This window comes from Rasamsonia emersonii (assembly GCF_000968595.1).
Source record: "Rasamsonia emersonii CBS 393.64 chromosome Unknown ctg1118621762150, whole genome shotgun sequence".
Classification (NCBI taxonomy): Eukaryota; Fungi; Ascomycota; class Eurotiomycetes; order Eurotiales; family Trichocomaceae; genus Rasamsonia; species Rasamsonia emersonii.
The window spans coordinates 23382-40661 of NW_013562624.1; the positions used below are offsets into that span (position 1 = coordinate 23382).

At 47.7% G+C, this 17280-nt stretch overlaps 4 protein-coding genes across 4 annotated transcripts; 1 reads left to right on the forward strand and 3 right to left on the reverse strand.

The window, feature by feature from the left end:
- Positions 1–193: 193 nt before the first annotated feature.
- Positions 194–6933, reverse strand: T310_9537 (Zn cluster transcription factor Rds2; the record flags this gene model as incomplete). Its single annotated transcript, XM_013467978.1, has 21 exons — positions 194–802; positions 884–1240; positions 1284–1526; positions 1606–1640; positions 1676–1771; positions 1815–1906; positions 1957–2198; positions 2453–2801; positions 2849–2884; positions 3174–3243; positions 3301–3559; positions 3612–3841; positions 3945–4283; positions 4394–4465; positions 4751–4863; positions 5047–5243; positions 5304–6070; positions 6125–6383; positions 6483–6500; positions 6616–6638; positions 6717–6933. The coding sequence occupies 21 exons, from the start codon at positions 6931–6933 to the stop codon at positions 194–196; spliced, it is 4623 nt and encodes a 1540-aa protein (XP_013323432.1).
- An 869-nt stretch (positions 6934–7802) lies between these two features.
- Positions 7803–8864, reverse strand: T310_9538 (uncharacterized protein; the record flags this gene model as incomplete). The annotated part of the gene is made up of 4 exons (XM_013467979.1): positions 7803–7955; positions 8009–8116; positions 8191–8355; positions 8418–8864. 4 exons carry the CDS (start codon positions 8862–8864, stop codon positions 7803–7805), a joined length of 873 nt encoding a protein of 290 aa, XP_013323433.1.
- Positions 8865–10809: 1945 nt separating this feature from the next.
- T310_9539 (HLH transcription factor) lies at positions 10810–12241 on the reverse strand (the record flags this gene model as incomplete). The annotated part of the gene is made up of 2 exons (XM_013467980.1): positions 10810–12104; positions 12169–12241. The coding sequence occupies 2 exons, from the start codon at positions 12239–12241 to the stop codon at positions 10810–10812; spliced, it is 1368 nt and encodes a 455-aa protein (XP_013323434.1).
- A 1299-nt stretch (positions 12242–13540) lies between these two features.
- On the forward strand, positions 13541–16998 carry T310_9540 (Integral membrane protein; the record flags this gene model as incomplete). Its single annotated transcript, XM_013467981.1, has 9 exons — positions 13541–13587; positions 13679–13790; positions 13855–15036; positions 15187–15305; positions 15838–16013; positions 16056–16242; positions 16307–16376; positions 16448–16889; positions 16949–16998. 9 exons carry the CDS (start codon positions 13541–13543, stop codon positions 16996–16998), a joined length of 2385 nt encoding a protein of 794 aa, XP_013323435.1.
- Positions 16999–17280: the final 282 nt, after the last annotated feature.

The following is a 17280-nucleotide window of genomic DNA, read 5'->3' on the forward strand; positions in this document are numbered from 1 at the left end:
TTATTTAAGGTTTAATTAATATTAATTAAAGGCCATTCTCACAATCTGTTTCCATTACAAAATAGAGAAAAAAGATGAACAGGAGATGAATAATCAACCACCAAATTCCGTTATCATCATCATGACCATGACCATGACCATGATTAAACAATCAGAATAGACAGCATAGACAGCATACTATGATATACTATGTCTATGTTTGTTGTTGCAACAACTCGTCAAATCTCCCCCGCAGCTCATCCACCAGTTTCCCCTTGTCCTTGTCGTCGTCCTCGCCGCGAATGAGTTCTGCCAACTCGATGGCTTTGCGTGCCCAGCGTCGTGCAGTATCCGCGTTCCCCTCGGATCTGGACTGCAGGGAGAGATGGTAGAGATCCACGGCGTGGTTGAAGGCTTCTGTGCTGAGGTATTCGAGTTCTTCACGGGGATAATAATAATCATAGCGATCATGCTCGTCGGCAGGGTTGTTGCTGTTGTTGCTGTTGTTTGCCCCGTGTCTTGTGCTTGTATTCATATTCATATTATTCATATTCATATCCATGGCCATATCCCGAGCAAGGATATACGCTTGATCGAGGATTAGCTCCGCTACGGCCGTGCTAATACAATTAGAAGAGATGCTGCTGCTGCTGCCGCCACTGCACGTTTTTGTTTTCTGTTTCCCGCTCAATGCGAGTTCGAATAGGCAGCGGAAGTATCGTGGGAGCAGGTGTCGTCGTCGCTGCCGTCGTTCAGAGTTGGATGAATCGCCAGATGGGATTTGGATTTGAGGCTGCGACGTGCGGATTGCATGGAGGATTTGCTGTTAATTATTATGAACAACATTAATATACTGTAACGGACGTTTTCCGGTTTGTTATATGCAGCTTATCTGATAACATACCTCGAGAATCCTTATTACCCTCTCAACAGGCGCTCGCGCTTCTTCTGCACACAGCATCATGTCCGCAAATACCGCGTATAAATGATGAAGGTCGTCGTCTGCGATCGAGCGCGCTTCTTCAACCAGCGAGCTGAGATCGTTCCATTGTTTCAGCTGGATGGCTGCCTCGAAGTCGAGTGATAGTATTGCTTGGTAGCGCTTTGTCCAGATTGAATGAGCGGTTTTGTCACTGCCGTCACTGTCGTCGTCGTTGTCGTCGTCGTCGACAATTCGATTTCGATCTAGCTGCTTCAGTTGCAGTTGGATGAGATTGCGGAAACTATGTGCGTGAGCTCGCACGGTTAGGTATTCTCTTTCCTGTAGAGTAGCCAGTTAGTGATCTCTCTGCGGGGTACAGTACAGTGCAGTGCAGTACAGCACAGGGCAAAATAGAAAGTTGTAGCGAGACTTCAGCAGTTAGCATATGGTAAACGGGGAAGCTGACTCTGATAGAGACATCACTTTGAAGCCGTGCACGCTTTGTGATCATTGTCGCTGCGAGCAAGTCACATAAAATACGTCTCTGACGAAGGTCGGCTTGCACGGCTGAGCCAAGGTCGTTTGGATAGTGATCTAGTAGCTGTTCAGCAGTCAGCCGATGGTACTGTATAAATTTATTCTTTTTTTTTTTTGAGAGAGATTATTGGAGCATGGGTTATTGATATATATATATTTATAATTACCTTGATAGACACGTCCAGCAGACGTAGGATCAATTCTGGTGACCATAGTTTGCACATCTCCAGGGCTAACCTGTAGCTGTTGCTTGAAAACCACTCAAGTTCGACAAGTGAGAAACCATTACTGTTCCATGAGATATTGTGCTTGTCTGCTTCAAGTACTGCTGCGCTAGGTTAGCGTTAGTTCTTTGTAAGATCGAAAAGAGGCTTACAACGCTCGAAAATCGTGCACACTCGTTCTCTAAGTGCTGGATCATTGACTGGATTCTCTCTCATCTCGAGTACTATAAGTCGAGCAGTGCAGCTGAACAGGTTAGTAAATCGATGAGACCAACAACGTCAGCGATCTCATACCGCAACAAGGCAGGCAAGCTGATCTTGGTATTTTGACTGTCCAGACGGTCTTGCTTTTTCAGAACTTGGTCTAACGCCATAATCGCCTGTTTTCTGTTCCCTGAACACTGCGCTTCGGATATGCACGCGAGAAGATACGCCATGCCTCCTTCCGCGTCTAGTTTGGAAAGGGAATCGAGGCATGTCGTCCCTAGTTCGCGGTCAGAGACAACAACTTGAGAATGTGGATTCTTCAGTCCTACCTGAGTCGATATCTTCATCCTTCAAGGATAGCTTGTACATCAGGTACGTAGTCGAAGGGTCAGATCGGCCTTCTTCCGGCAGTTGGTAAAAGCAGTATTTCACCAGATAACTGTCCGACGTTTCCAGCGCACAGAGTGCCATTTTCCTATTTGTGAAAATCGTGAGCTGATGGCTGAATTTGAAGTCAGTGTGTCTAACCTTAAGATCTTGGACCGGTTCGCAAGCTTCGCCTGCTGGAAGATCACATGCTGACCAAAACGGCACCATTCTTGGGCCGTTGAGAAGTTTCTCTGCAAAAACTCGGATTCGATCTTCTTCCAGAGGATCTGTTGCCCATTGTTAGTTTCCATCGAGAAGAGGATTGGTGTTTTCTGACAATCAAAGACGCATCCGCAGCCGTGGCGCTCAAGGACAATCGCGAGGCGTCGCTCAACTTGGTTGCTGTATCGTTGAGGAATTCCAAACAATCCTGAGTATCCAGCGATGCCGCAGTAACTAATCTGATTACAGCAACAAAGCTTCTTTCAATCCATGGCATATTATCATAGACTGCATGCTTCTCCAGAAACAGTTCTCTTAGAGCCTCGAGGGATAGTTGAGGACTATCTGGTCAGTTACTGTCTTTCTAGGGAAAATGCTCAGGTTATACCTCCAGTTAAAAAGTTTTTGAATGTAATACAAAGCTCTAGATAAAACTTAGCAGCAGTAGTCTCTCAACGACGGAAGGCACATTACCTTCGAAAGTTCGGCTCTGTAGGCTCCATGATTTGGATAAGAGTTTCCAGGGCTTCAGCGCAATGGATAAGTTACAATGCCGTTGTATATTGACGGAACGCACTCACCCTCATAGAAGCCTTGATGATTTGGTTGGCCTTGCTTTAACATGGCTTCGAGCTGTAATACCAGGATCGGGAATTCCTTTGGATAACGCTTGACACATGAGAGGTCCATCTCCAGTGAATAGGTTAACTAACTCTACCTTCTGTATTATTTTCATTGTTTCCATTGCTTGACTCTGGAAGGCCTCTGTATTCCTCCCAAGATCTGCCATGACTTCATTTTCTAAGTCTGAACAACCTGGCGATCCAGGATATGACTTACCAAGAGTCTGAAGAACGGCCAGATGAATGCGTCGGAAATCGAAATCAGACTTGCGTGTGTCTAGAATTTTGAGCATTTTTGACGCCCTTTGCAACCATTCTATCGCCAACTCTGTCTTATTGCTCTGAAGCGCCCATTTTGCGATGTTGTTACACAGATCGGCGACCTCTTCTGCCATATAAAGGTCATTCTCAATAGCAGATTCAGGAATCTTAGACAACATGTGCTCAGCAAGATGGGGTTTCTCCTGACGCGATGACTAGGTATACGTTAGCCCCGGTCCTCTTGAAATGCTGTAATGGACTTATTACGAGGAAAGCGCGAATCAGGTAGTATCTCGCGAAAAGAGCTTGGGTGCTCCTGAAATCGTCATTGTTATCGTTATGGCATGTCTCGAGTATCTCTATCCGTGCAGCTGCCCTTTCGAGGATCTTCGAGCCCAGATGTAGCTGTTTGCTCTCTATCGCCAGAAATGAGCCTGGATCAGACATTGGGATATGGACCTCAAACCAATACAGAATTTTGCGCATTTTAGTGCCACCTGAAGAGCTCTTGTATTATCTGCAGAGGCCAATAATTAGTTCCAGCCGTAACCTTGACAAATGGGTACCTGCTTATGTTTTCATTTGCTCCTCTTAACACACAGCTGTCCAGCATCAGAAACGAAAGAGCCTGCACTGCGACACTACTTATTATCCCATGCAATTTACGCGGATATAGCCCTGAGATACCTTGAGTAAGCAAATTCAGGTGACCTCCTTCACCTCCTCTTTCATCAAATATGCGTGCCAGCCGAGTGCAGGAATTCCATAGAGCTGTACCGGACAGATCAAGCAAATGACGAGAGCGAGCAGAAAGTAACGAAGGTATCAAGGGAAGACAATTAAGATATTGTTGAAGTGAATCGGTAACGTCATTGTCCAAAGCCAGCGAGGCAAAGGACGGGATATCTGCGATCTGGACTTGCACATCCGCGACAAATGCTATTTCGCGAGAAGTCAGAAATTCAACAAGTCAGCAAATATTTACAGAAATCGTGGCACTTCAGGAAACTGTTGTTTCTTCTGAATGGTCTTGACATGGCAGAGCCTACCACAAACAGATGCAGCTTTCTCATCGGAATCTCTATTTGATGAACATGCCATGGTAACTTGTAGATACCGTTCTGCGATAACAAGCAAGACAACGAAGCCCTTAGGGCTTTAGGGAGGGTTTTGCGTCGTGTTTACCAGAAGCCAGAGTGATGTAGTTTCCTGGCTACGTCTTTCCACGACGGGTAAGTTCTGCGCGATGCGCTCACCTGACACGGCTACTCTCAGAAGGCCTTCCCGGAATACATTTATGATGTCAAACAGATTGGGGCACAAAAGAAAAACCTAGGTTATCTAGTGAACCCCTAATCTGACTGATATCTGCCGGTTGACATATGAAAATTAGACCGTGGAGGAACCTTGACACATAAATCTAAAGAGAAGGAGGAAACCCTGGTAGAAAGACAATCGAGAATCTCCGTTGGCCAATGGCATTGAGACTAGATATACGCCAGTAACGCCATGAATAGTCCTACAAGAATAATCAATATATACGATACAATATACATTTCGTAATTCACTGCTTTAGTCTTCGTAGGCATGCTGCATCATCGTTTCCTCCCTTGTGTTGGTAAAAAGTTCCCAACAATAAGTGCCGGTCTGGAGAATTTGTTAGCAAATATTATTACATACAGTGGAAATTATGACGCCTTACATGTTGTATGGGTCGCGACGGATTGTAAATGAAAAGCAACACGGTATGCCCTGCCCGGAGTTATCGGAATTCGGACTCTTCAGGGTGCAGCTTGTGAGCATGGCTTTTTGAGAGCTATCAAAAGCAATGGCCCCAAACTTTTCCCAGTAGCTAACGAGTTGATCCTCTGTAATAATTTCGTGCAGGGCAAGCTTTCCCTAGAATAAAAACAGTTAATAATGGCTTCATCAACTTCACCCGATTCCGAATGGACTCACGTCTCGTAGCATTTCAATAGGCACATTAATGAGCTCTGCCATCTCTTTGTTTCCCCGGAATATTTCGCCAGTTCGTCTCCAGCAGCAGGCAGGGATAGCCATACTGGCAAAAACTCGGTCGTACTCCATGAGGCTCCGTTCAAACCACATTTCGACGTAGATCAGCTCGATATCCGTGAGGCTTTGCATGCGTTCGCGGAATTTCGGCCGGAATTTATCGAGCTGACGAAGAATTTTCTGTCGTAATGCCGGTTGCATGTGCTTTTCCATGTATTGGTTCAACCTTGCGTAGCCCTTCACATAGTTGAATGGTTTCAACATTCCTGCATCGTACTTTGCCTTGAGTAGCTTGTTCATCCGCTCTTCCGGAGGGTCCATCCCCGACGGATCGGCAGCAGTCATATAGTAAGTCTCTTTGGCTTTATCGTTTGCCACGGCAGAGCTGGGGCGCTGAATCGAGTTCCCCTGAGCATTCTGATTTTGCGTTTGTGGCGCCGGCTGTGTCTGCTGTTGCTGTGGAAAGACTAAGTTATTTCCATTCAAGTTTGTCGTCATTGAATTTATTAGAGATGAATCTGAGGAGAGTCCCTGCAGATCATCCCCTTGATACATGGAGTTATCATCTAACAGGCTATTGCTGAGGAAGTCGCCGAGCAGATTATACTCATTCGTCACTTCTGGCGCGTTGAACATGTAGGAAGGATGGAAGGCATGCATGTCTTGGAATTGACTCTGCCCGCTGAGCTGCCAGTCATTGTAGGCGAAGACTGTTTCCCTAGTTAGAAGATTGGATCATCACACATAGCGATTTCACATCTCACGTGGCTGAGGGTTGGCTTCTAAGTTCTGGGTTGTTGCACCAGATATATTCCCCGGCTGCACAGCTTGCGGCGGGTTCACGGTTGATGGCCGAAGACTCAGAGCTCCCTCAGCGAGCATTTGCTTACCAGCAGCGTCTGATACTGGCATACCTTGCGAGTTCGTGAAATCATTGTTCGACGTGCTCTCTTCCTCGTGATCGTTTCGATTCCGCTTCGAAGATTCTCGGGGCTCATCATGACAGAGATGGCCTATGTTGCGCTTTATGCATCGCGTGCACGGCCGCTCCTGTACATCCACATCTGCATCAGATGTGGCTGCTCCATTTGTCCGACGGGGGGCGAATAGGAAAGATCATACCGAATCACAAGTCATATGCTGTCCAACCACAGTACATTGTCAGCTCAGGAAAATAAAAATTTCTGGATAATGCGAGTAGGTAATTGCGCCAACGAGATGCGCTGAGGAAACCTGCAAAGACGGTGTTACTCACCGAACGTCGGCAATAGACACATGCTGTTGATAACGAACAATCAGATCAGCGACACTTCATCCAGAACCTCAGTGAGGCAGAATTTGTGCGTTTTTACTTACCATGATTGACTTTGCGACGCTTCTTTGGGCTCGCGTGCGTCTGCGCAGCAGCCGCCTCCGTCTTCGTGGTTGGCGAGGACTGCTCTCCGCTCTTTGCGTTCGAATCCTTTGACGATGATTCATTCTCAGAAGCGTTTGACTTTGCCGGTTCGGTTGATGCATTGGTCTTGTCCTCTGCTGCTGGCGCTTTCGCCAGCGTCGCGCTTGCCTCGGTCATCGGTGGCTCGAGCTATCCCGGCCAAATGCGGGGAAGGACGCTTTGTTGGAAGGCGCTGTTCCACAATTCTGCGGCTTTGATGGGCATGAAATGATACTGATATCAGGTACCAACGCAGTAGATCGAACAGGAGGAGAAGCAGTGAAGACGCTAAATCGAGGCAGGCGTTTAAACTTGCGGAGTTCTGTCGCCGCAGTGGGACATGATCCTCTCGTCACGCCGATTCCCCTCCGCAAATCGAGGTGCTTGGCCAAGCTCCTCTTTCCGGGGCATCCAATCAGGATTAATTATAATGCCTTAGTAAGCATACTATTATCTAACCTCGCATTAGCAAGACACGTGCCAATTGGCAAATGGAGTCGTATGGGCAATGATATATTCTAGAAGGGTAAAGGAGGCATACGTTGGCAATGGATATGGCCATAAATCTGGGTAGGAAGCCCGCCCGGGAAGGAGATGTGTGTGTATATATGTGTTGGGAAATTTTGGCTCACAGACCTACTTCGTACAGTTTTTATCTCCTTTCCAGGTGGGCTTCCTACTCGTATTTCTCATCGTATTGATTACAAAAAACGGCGTAGAAGGTCAATTGTGCTGACCTTATGGCCTAGGGACTCTTATTTTTCTTTTAATAATGATAAGGTGAGGAGTATGGATATGTACGACAAGATCTTGCGTTTATCTTAAGACACCCATTCTTGTATTGCTTAACTACCTATTTAGTTATCAGAATGCGTATGAAGAAAACATCACAAGATTATCCTTTCATTAATTATGTAGCTGATCTGAGAAGTTCTGTACTAGTACTACAGGGGTATATCATCTAAAGAAGTAATACACAATAAGTGATCATGTCCCTTGAGCTATACTCATTCCGCAGGCATGGATACCAGATCCAAAGCCACCTGGGCTTGTATGATTGCGTCCTTTAGTCCAACAAATGGAGTGACGTTGTTCTGCATCGACTGGAGGTGCCCGTTCAGTTGCGTTACCAATGATAGAAGCTCCGGGTCAGGTTTAACCTGTTTAGGCTATTAGCAAACACACATAAGGGAAGGGCTAATTCCTGCCATACATCACAAAGTGCCGTGTCACCATCCTGGCCGTCTATAACTGAAAAAGGGGCGGACGATCCTGCTTGATGTTGTGGTAAACTGTCGATATGCCGGAGGACAGGATGTTCCTAGTGAATGAAACATGCATTAGCGAGGTTATGGCGCAAGAGAGCAGACAGGATACGGGTTTTAGACGACGTACATTTTTCATCTGCCTCTTCCGTTCTGCCTCCGCCCTTTTCGCATTCTTCTCCATTTCTTCCAGTTGTTTCGTCTCCTTTGCTAGCAATGCCTCCTCCTTCGCGATTTCCATTTTCAAGAGGTCAATGCCGTTTGTCGTTGTGGATAATTGTGCCTCTAAGGACCGCTGGATGATGAATTTATTATCAGTGAAGCCCGCTTAGAATTGTCTGGGCACAGCCAACATACATGCTCGTGAAGTAAGGATTCGTAGTCGAAATTGGTATCCTTTGTAACAGGGGGAAATGGCATTCGAGGCAGCCGTCGCCCAAGACTAAAAAAGATCGCGAAGAAATCAGCTTCAAATTCGCCATGTAGACAGTAAAAGCAACCCAATATCATCCTCTCCATTTGCAGGATAGTATGCGCCATTGGAACGTACTTTTTCACGACTGCAGCGACTGCTGTCTGGGCCTCAATTCGTTTGCGCTCATCGCGATGTCGCACGATGACGGGGCGCTCTAGTGATCGGAACATCTCGCGGACCTTCTCCTGGACTGGCTCCGGAAGAGTGGTCCATTTAGACTTGATCGTACGCTGCGAAATGTGACGGACACGAGGTTTGAGGTATGCAAATCGCTTGTTCTGCGCTGTCGCCCCGTCATCATCATCTGATCGCTTTCTTTTCGGAGCCATTGTTATTGTCGACGCGCGAGCTGCAGGGGACGGTCGAATGGGCGGGCAATAAACGACGGCAGAGGCTGATTCAACGATGAATAATGATTCTAGAATCTGGCAGCTCAGGTTCAGATGGAGGCAATGATAAATGACTTGGTGTGTGACTTAGGACGCGTCTGCTGCAGCGTTGCACAAAGCACCTTCACATGTCAGCCAAGGCGAGGTGCCTACTACGGAGTAGCTCCCGCCAACCGTCCTCCCCGCTGTGGGCCATCGTGTCAGCAGCCATTTTAGACCCATTATTTACTGACACAACTGCCACTGAGTGGCGCTGTATTTTAATAATTATTACTGGCGTACGGGGAACTAAATGATAACAGTCTCTATAGAGGTTATAACAACACTTTGCAGTTTAGCAAAGACAACACCTTACTTTCTATCCACAATAACTGTATTCCCATGACTTGATACAGGCACGTAAGGAGAGACGTTCTCTGACAACCCATTCCGCCTCTAACAATACAGAGAGAATAGAAAGAGCAAGACGTCCGTAACCTGCCGACTGAGATATGTGGCTGCGTCAGGTATTTTCCTTATTGGGATCAGGCCCGATGCTCGCTCGAGGCGAATGCGTTCTCGATCTTCAAACTCGAACTGAGTAAAGAATTTGAGATCGGTCGGATAAAAAAGTCCAACCCGGATCCTGATTGTAGTCGAAATTCGTATGGCAGAGACCACAAAGCGCTATGGCGTTACGGGGGGCCAGTAAGCTCGACATCTATGAAGTCACGGGCAAACAGAACTGAGATCTATAGAAAGTGAGTTGATTGGCATAATTCTTTCCATGTAGGTGGCAGAGATATACCGCAGGATCAGACTTCGCCAAGATATGCACTGCGTATGGTGGCATGCCTCCACAAAGCCAGCAGCAGTCTCCTGTGAGTCTCCTGGCTTCCAGCTTTGTGCTGGTGGGAAAGCATCAGAAACGTTCTGTCAACCAAATTGGGGCACAAAGGGGGGAAAAAAAAACCCTAGGTTATCTAGTGAACCCCTAGTGTGAATGATAGCTTGCCCAGGTTGACACGTTGTCTTCACTAGATGCCCCCATCCCTTCTTTTCTCCTGGGCTTTTGACTAGGAGTAGAGCGTCTAGACCTGTTGTCTGCTTGGTTGGCCATGATTGCATTTATCATTTGATTGCTAAACAATGCAGATAAATGAGGATGGTTAATGGTTATCATACAAGAACACGATCTGGATTGATTACCAGCGATTCTGGTTTTAACTTCAGTGACCAAATAGGAACCTTGGAAGTCTTCAAGGTTGATGGTTACAATGAGGGGAAGAGAAGGGCAAGAGAAGGGCAAGTTCAACTTGAAAAGTACTTTTCAGGCAACTGCCGACCTACAGCTGGGAGACAAGTCACGCCTGCCTACCTAGGTAGACAGGTTTTTTCCACCCACCAATATCTCGCTCCAGCATTAAACCCTTTTTGGGGAGCAGCACCTGCCTGATAAGTGGTGTCCGCATCATGATGACAATTTTGAAAATAAACCTTGATGTATCCAAATGGAAAAAATCATGAAAACCCATTGGAGAACAAGATCTCATATTATCATTAAAAATATTTCACTCGTAAAAGTTATAGACTTATACATCCATGCCCTGTGATATTTTCCTATGTATCCAAAACAGGAACCTCCAAGCTCGGTTTTAATAATCCTGTACAAGCGGCACCGCCTAATGCATTATGTACCGTATTCAAAGAAAATCCCTGGCATCCGATACCAATGTGCCAGGGTATTTCAACTCGAGAATGACAGAATAGAAATGCTGGTCCTCTGGCTTCAAATCTGAGTACCCGCCCCAGAGCAGCTGGACTGGCATGATGGAACAGTACATAGTAGTGCAGAGAGAGTAAGAAGAGAGATCAGGAAGGTGCTGAAAGGCGGTGAAGTCACAGGTCATCTCGGCATTATAAAGCCATTCATTGCTTTCAACTCCGCAAGTTGAGTCTTCAGCAGCTCGTTCCCCCGCAAGATATCCTCAAGCCAGTTTGCAGCTTGGGCGAGCATGGCGCTCTTACTGAATCCACCGCCTCGTAGTTCAGGAACAAGTGAACAGAGTTCATCAAAGCCCTGTTTGATGAGATTTCGTCGCTTCTGTTCTGATAAAATATGATTTGTACGTTTCTGCTCTTCTGTCAAATTCTCTCGTGCAGGTTTGTTGCCCTGTTGCAGTTTCGGCTTTCGCGAGGAATTTTCACCGGATGCTCGTCTGGCTTTGTTGCTGCCGGAACTCTTCGGTCTTTTGGACTTTGAGAGAGTACCATTCTCATCAGAATCATCAGCCTCCTTGGTTTTAGTCTTTAACCGCTTCTTCGGCGGCATACTGTTGTCGTGGTTGTCGGGGTCCCCATTTTGGAGGGCATGAGGCAGATGCGCCCCATTCAGACCGGTCCAATCTCTATGAGAACTTTCGAACATCCTCACCGGCGTTGGGGCTCTTGTGTTGTTTGTGCTGGTTTGCGGCTCGAGACACTCCAACTTATTCAACAGGTCTTTGGTGCGTTCCTCCTCGTTCGGCACATCTGGAGGGGCCATGTAGCCCTGGTCAACAAAACTAGCATCCGATCCCCAGCGGAGAGTTCTGAATTTTGCGCTCGCCTGCGGATCTAGCGGTGCAGGTTCCTGCACATTGAAGACTTCTGTATGCTGGCCTCGTAAGAGGCGTTTCCGAGAACTTCGAGGGCTGGAGTCTGCCGGCGTATGATGATCATCTGACCTCTCTTGCTTGACGAAACCTGATGCACCGGAGAAAGCCCCATTCATTCCAGGTAAGGCATTGTCAGAGAAGAAATGATGCGTGGACGTTGATCCGAAATTAGATGTATTCATTCCGTTCTGATAGAGCATTGAAGCTGCAGCTAGTATATCCGAGCTTGTGCTCATGCCGTTATTCGTCGAATCACCTCCTCCTTTCGACGCACTGTAAGGTAGAAGGGATGGCTGGGATAGTGATGTTGTTGAGCCTTCGAATATCTGGGGAAGCTCATCTGGCCACTCGAGCCCAAGGGCTCCTGTCCCCTTGTCTTGGGTCTGGTCACCAAACCAAGCGTCACTCGCATCAAGATGGCTCGAATTAAGTGTGGTGAAGAAGTTATCAAGCATGTTAGACTCGCTATCGTCGAGGAGAGCAGGTCCCGGTGGAGGGGCAGGGCCGACATCGTATGGCGTGTCTTGTGGTGAGAAAAACGAATCTGCATATCAAGAATCAGCTGCGGAGTTGATAAATAAATTCAAGATGATGCGATCAGCACGCACATCCAAAAGGACCCGTTTGTTGGCTAGAAGCTCCCGTGCGCCCATTACGGGCTTCAGATCCAGTTGCGTTCATGACAGGGAGTATGCCCAAGCCTAATTTCAGCAGTAATACCTGCTATTCTCTGTCTTCGCGGCGGGCTTCGGCCAGGTAAGAATCAACATGCCTTCCCGAAGGAAAAGCAATGCTGAGGATGTTCACAGTCAAAACGAATGCAACAGAGGGCGGCAGACTGAAGTACACGAATTGATCGCGTATATACAGGTGATGCGCAGGGAGGATACAAGGTAGTTTTGTGTCTCTTCGCAATCAGACGACGCTGCGGCGAGGAAAGCGGGGTGCGATATGGGGAAGACAGCGCGCGCCCACTGAGGTGTGAGATAAGCGCTCGAAAAGGGTCGATTTCCCAGTAGCGCAAAGCATCGACAAAGAAATAAGAACCAGGTATAGATCTTGAAACGGAGATTGTGGAGTTGGCCGATATGTGGAGAGCTAAGGCCGGCGGTATCGAGAGTGCCGGAGGGAGTCGAGTGACAATCACATGCAAACTTCTGCCGCCGCAGAGCAGCACGGAGGTCGCGTGACGTAACCCCAATACCAATCTTACACGGGGCCTGCGCTGCGCCAATGCGGGAGAGCGCTTTGTCCTCGCGTTATGTTACATTACCGGACGCCCTTCCTCTCTCTCGCACGCACGAGGCCGGCATGCAGGCAGGTACTCCGTACTCCGTACTCCATAGTCCATACCCACATTCTCGAACGAGACCCTGCTGAATCGTGATCCAAGCCCATCAGATTTCAGTCGCACACCTCCTTGCGCAGTGTGCCCTCTCAACCCTGTCGTCGACGGCAGTAAACAATTCCGTACCTCCCTCCAACTCGGATCGTCGTTTCTGCCGCGTACCCCTGATCCAGGCTAGCAGACGGGGAGAACCGAGGCTGAATTTGCAGTCTCTGTTTATTACACTACTACGGAGTACGGAGTACTGAATCCATCGCCCCGGTCTTGTCCGAACGGTACGTTTTTGAAGCGGAATCATAGCCTTAGATCAGCAAGCACATCTGGCACCTTGGCAATAGCGGCGCCTAGTCAGATCTCTTAGCCCCATTTAGCTGCTTTTTCACATGAATCTTGCAGACAGTCTATATTCATCCCTGCTTCCCTGATTCATACTCATATTCTGCAATTCATACATTTTCTACCGTATGTGACGTCTGTGATGTTCTGAGATATTGTGGAGCGCCATTGATCTTTGTTATTGATGTTGCGAATAGAGAGCCTTCCATGGACAGGTACCTAATTAACCCGCGCAGTCTTATTAGGGATAGCATAGCACTGAGCCCGGTATGCAGGACATAGCGTAAAGCGGCGCCATGGCACCTCACGCTGGAAAGATTACCAATGCTAGGATTATCAACCCGTATGCTCACACCTTGTGACACCAGCCTGATTGTCCAGATCTCGAATTACAACGTCATACTGATAGCTCTTGTGATTTTCTGTCCTTCCAGGGTCCTGCGTGCTTATGTACTTGGCTATTTGACTTCAACGACCCCGAGGTTGCTCTCTTGGTTGTCGCGTCTTCAGAGAAAGGATGTTGATAGCAAGCAAAAATTCAAGGAGGTATGGCCTCTAACTCACCATGGTCCCTTCACCGGCAAGAATAGCTGACTCGAATTTCTCACAGCTGGTTCGAGTCCTCCTGGGAGGCTGGGGTCTGAACAGATTCCCAACCTTCTGCGCTGCCTTGGTAGGTGGCGCCACGTGGCTGCCTCTATTGTGCTACCAAGTCTACTCGATATTTCGCCAATGGAGTTCGCAAGCGTCGTTGCGGCCATCCAGAGGCTTTGTGCGCCTCATTCGCTTCTTTTCTGCCTTTATTTCTGCGTGGATAGGATTCCAGCTACTTAACCGGAAGCGTGGTAGCCCTCGTGCTGATAGTACCACCGAGAATCATGATTCTCAAAGACAAGGAGAGGCGCTGCCCGCACATGACAGCGATCTGGAAAGATTGAAACATCATGAACTTGCTGGGAGAACCTTAGACCTGACCCTCTTTTCGTTCACCAGGGCGTTGGATGTGGTCGCTTGTATTGCATGGGATCGCTGGAAGAGCCGACGGAAATCCCGGAATCGGTGGACACGGGTGGAATCAATGGCTCCGCAACTTGCGGATGCTGGTCTTTTTGCTGGAAGCGCAGCAGTGGTGATGTGGGCATGGTTCTATCTGCCCGAGAGACTTCCGCGTTCCTATGCAAAATGGATTGGAGAGGCTGCTCAGGTCGACTCCAGATTGATCGAGGCCCTTCGTCGCGCCAGAAGAGGAGAATTCGTATACGGTAAAGATACCGGCCAAGCTCCATTGCTTGGATCAATGTGTGAGGACTACGGCTGGCCAATTGAATGGGGCGATCCCGCCACAACTATTCCGATTCCTTGTGAGATGGTACACATGGGATGCGGCCCGAGCTGTGAATGGCATGCAGCTTCTCGCTTTCTACGAACCTTCAAGTTTGCTTTGGCGACGTATCTCCCCCTACATCTCCTTCTGCGGTTGCGTTCCAGGCAGTCCCCAACTGCCTGCATTCGTGCTGTCAAAGATGCAATGCGATCTTCGTCATTCCTCGCTCTCTTTGTGAGCATTTTCTATTATTCTGTCTGCCTGGCGCGTACAAGATTAGGGCCAAGGCTCTTCGACGCGAAAACGGTGACGCCGATGATGTGGGACTCAGGCCTATGTGTCGGCGCAGGATGCCTAATGTGCGGCTGGAGTATATTGGCTGAGAGTGCCCACAGGAGACAAGAGATTGCTTTCTTCGTAGCACCTCGAGCTGCAGCAACTTTGTTACCTCGGCGGTATGATAAGAAGGTATGTGTTGCTCAGTCCGACCCTCGATGCAACTCTGTACCACTAGGGCTAGCAAACCAGAGTTCTAGCCCAAGCCTGCTTCACGTTCATTGTTTTCGAATGCCTGTCGAGGCATGCTGCGGGACCTGTATCACTAACACCTGTTTGCAGTATCAATGGCGGGAACAGTTTGCCTTTGCTCTTAGTGCAGCAATTGTCCTTACCTGTATTAAGGAACGACCGGAAATGGTTCGGGGCGTCTTTGGCAGAGTGCTTGCCAGCGTTATGGGGTAGGTTTATGAGACGCTTATTCATCCTTAGAATCTCTCAGGCACTTCGAAGCTTCCGGTGAGAAGGAGGGCCTCTATTTTGAGTAACATCAACCCCCAAAGGTGCGCGCAAGATTACTTGATGGACTACAACACGATATAGAATCTGATTGATGCATTTTTGGTTTGGGATGGATTTATTATAGAAGATGCCGTGCAGAGCTCATGTGGTGGGGAGCATACTTTGAATGATTATGTAGTTTACTTGGTGTATTATTAATGGTTTATTGGCCTTATAACTGCGAGTAATAGAAATACAAATTGAATATCAATTGCTTAACCATACCGATGCAGCTTAAGCCAAGAAAGAGCGCATTCCTTAGACATCATAATAGTTTCAAAGTGGCCGCATCATCCTATAGGAGATTGAAAAGGAGACAAAAAAGAACCCGGAACAAGCCAATTGGGCATTTTCTCACCTGAGTTCTTTGGCCTGCACATTCTTTGGCGTAACTAGCCACTATTTTCTATTACCTTTTTTGAGGGCGTGCAGTGTAGAAGCATTAACGGGAGTCCATCCCTTTTGCTATTTACAAAATCTCGAAGTTGATTTGCGGCAAGCGCCGGACGGGAGTAATCCACTTCCAAGGCCGCCAAGACACATCACGTGGTTGCGAGCCTGCCTCGAGCTCCCCGAACTTACGATCATGCTTCTCAGTGACAGTAATGGTGAGATTTTCAGACTGAATTTGGTCTCTTGAAATATGGTAGTTCGTCTGGCCCGGTCAACAGGGCGATGTCTCTCATGCTGGGACATTTACCATCTCCAGCGATTAACGGGTAATGCCCGCTCTCAAGGATTCCAGAGATGGTTTTCACAACAGCCGTCTTTGCGGCAGCAGATCCCGTCAACACCATATAGCAGCCCAGAGTCTGTCAAAAGAAACAAATCCACCCTGTAAGTATTTGATGATGGCTTTATTTTGTATCTAAAAGCGGAACCTTGTACCAATTGGTCCTAGATATTACACAATCAGTGTCATCGTGGGCACCGTTGCGCTTGCATATGGATCTGTCCCGTTCTACAAGATGGTTAGCACATACTGCTCCTGCCCAAGTATTTCTCCCATGAAGGACTCGACTGACTTGATTATATGGTATAGATTTGCCAGCAGACTGGCTGGGGCGGTCAACCTATTCAAACTCATCTCACTGGCGATGGTGATACAGCTTCACGTTTAAAACCTGTAACGGACGCTCGCCGCATTCGCGTTACCTTCAATGGCTCGGTATCAGACGTTTTGCCATGGAAGTTTACACCACAGCAGCGGGAAGTTCGCGTGCTTCCAGGCGAGACGGCGCTGGCATTCTATACCGCGACAAACAATGGACCAACAGATATCATCGGTGTTGCAACCTATAGCGTGACTCCGGCTCAAGTGGCACCATATTTCAGTAAAATACAATGCTTCTGTTTCGAGGAGCAGAAGCTGAATGCTGGCGAGTCTGTGGACATGCCGGTCTTCTTTTTCATCGATCCGGACTTCGTAAAGGACCCAAACATGAAGGGCATTGACACCATTACGTTGTCCTATACCTTCTTCAGTAAGCAAAATGACCCCGGATATTGTGTTTGATATAGATGCTGATAGGGACGATAACAGAAGCACGATATGACGATAACGGCGTCCTACGACCTACACCCTCTGGGTGAGGATGTTCCAACCCCTCAACAAATTCCCGAGCATAATCGGCGTCCCAGTTCATATCAAATATGTAATGTACTACTGTATGAAATGGACATCAAGCTAGACTTTTCTCCACTCTCTAAGATGAGCGGCTTAAGCAGCAGGCATCGGAAATCTGGGATCTGGAATCATTCCCACCAGGGCAGCTGCTGTACTAGCACCGCTTGCGGATGACCACTTGAATGTACTGTATATAACTGGAGAACAACCCGTCGAATAAAATATCGGCGATTTCTGCAAAGAGATGC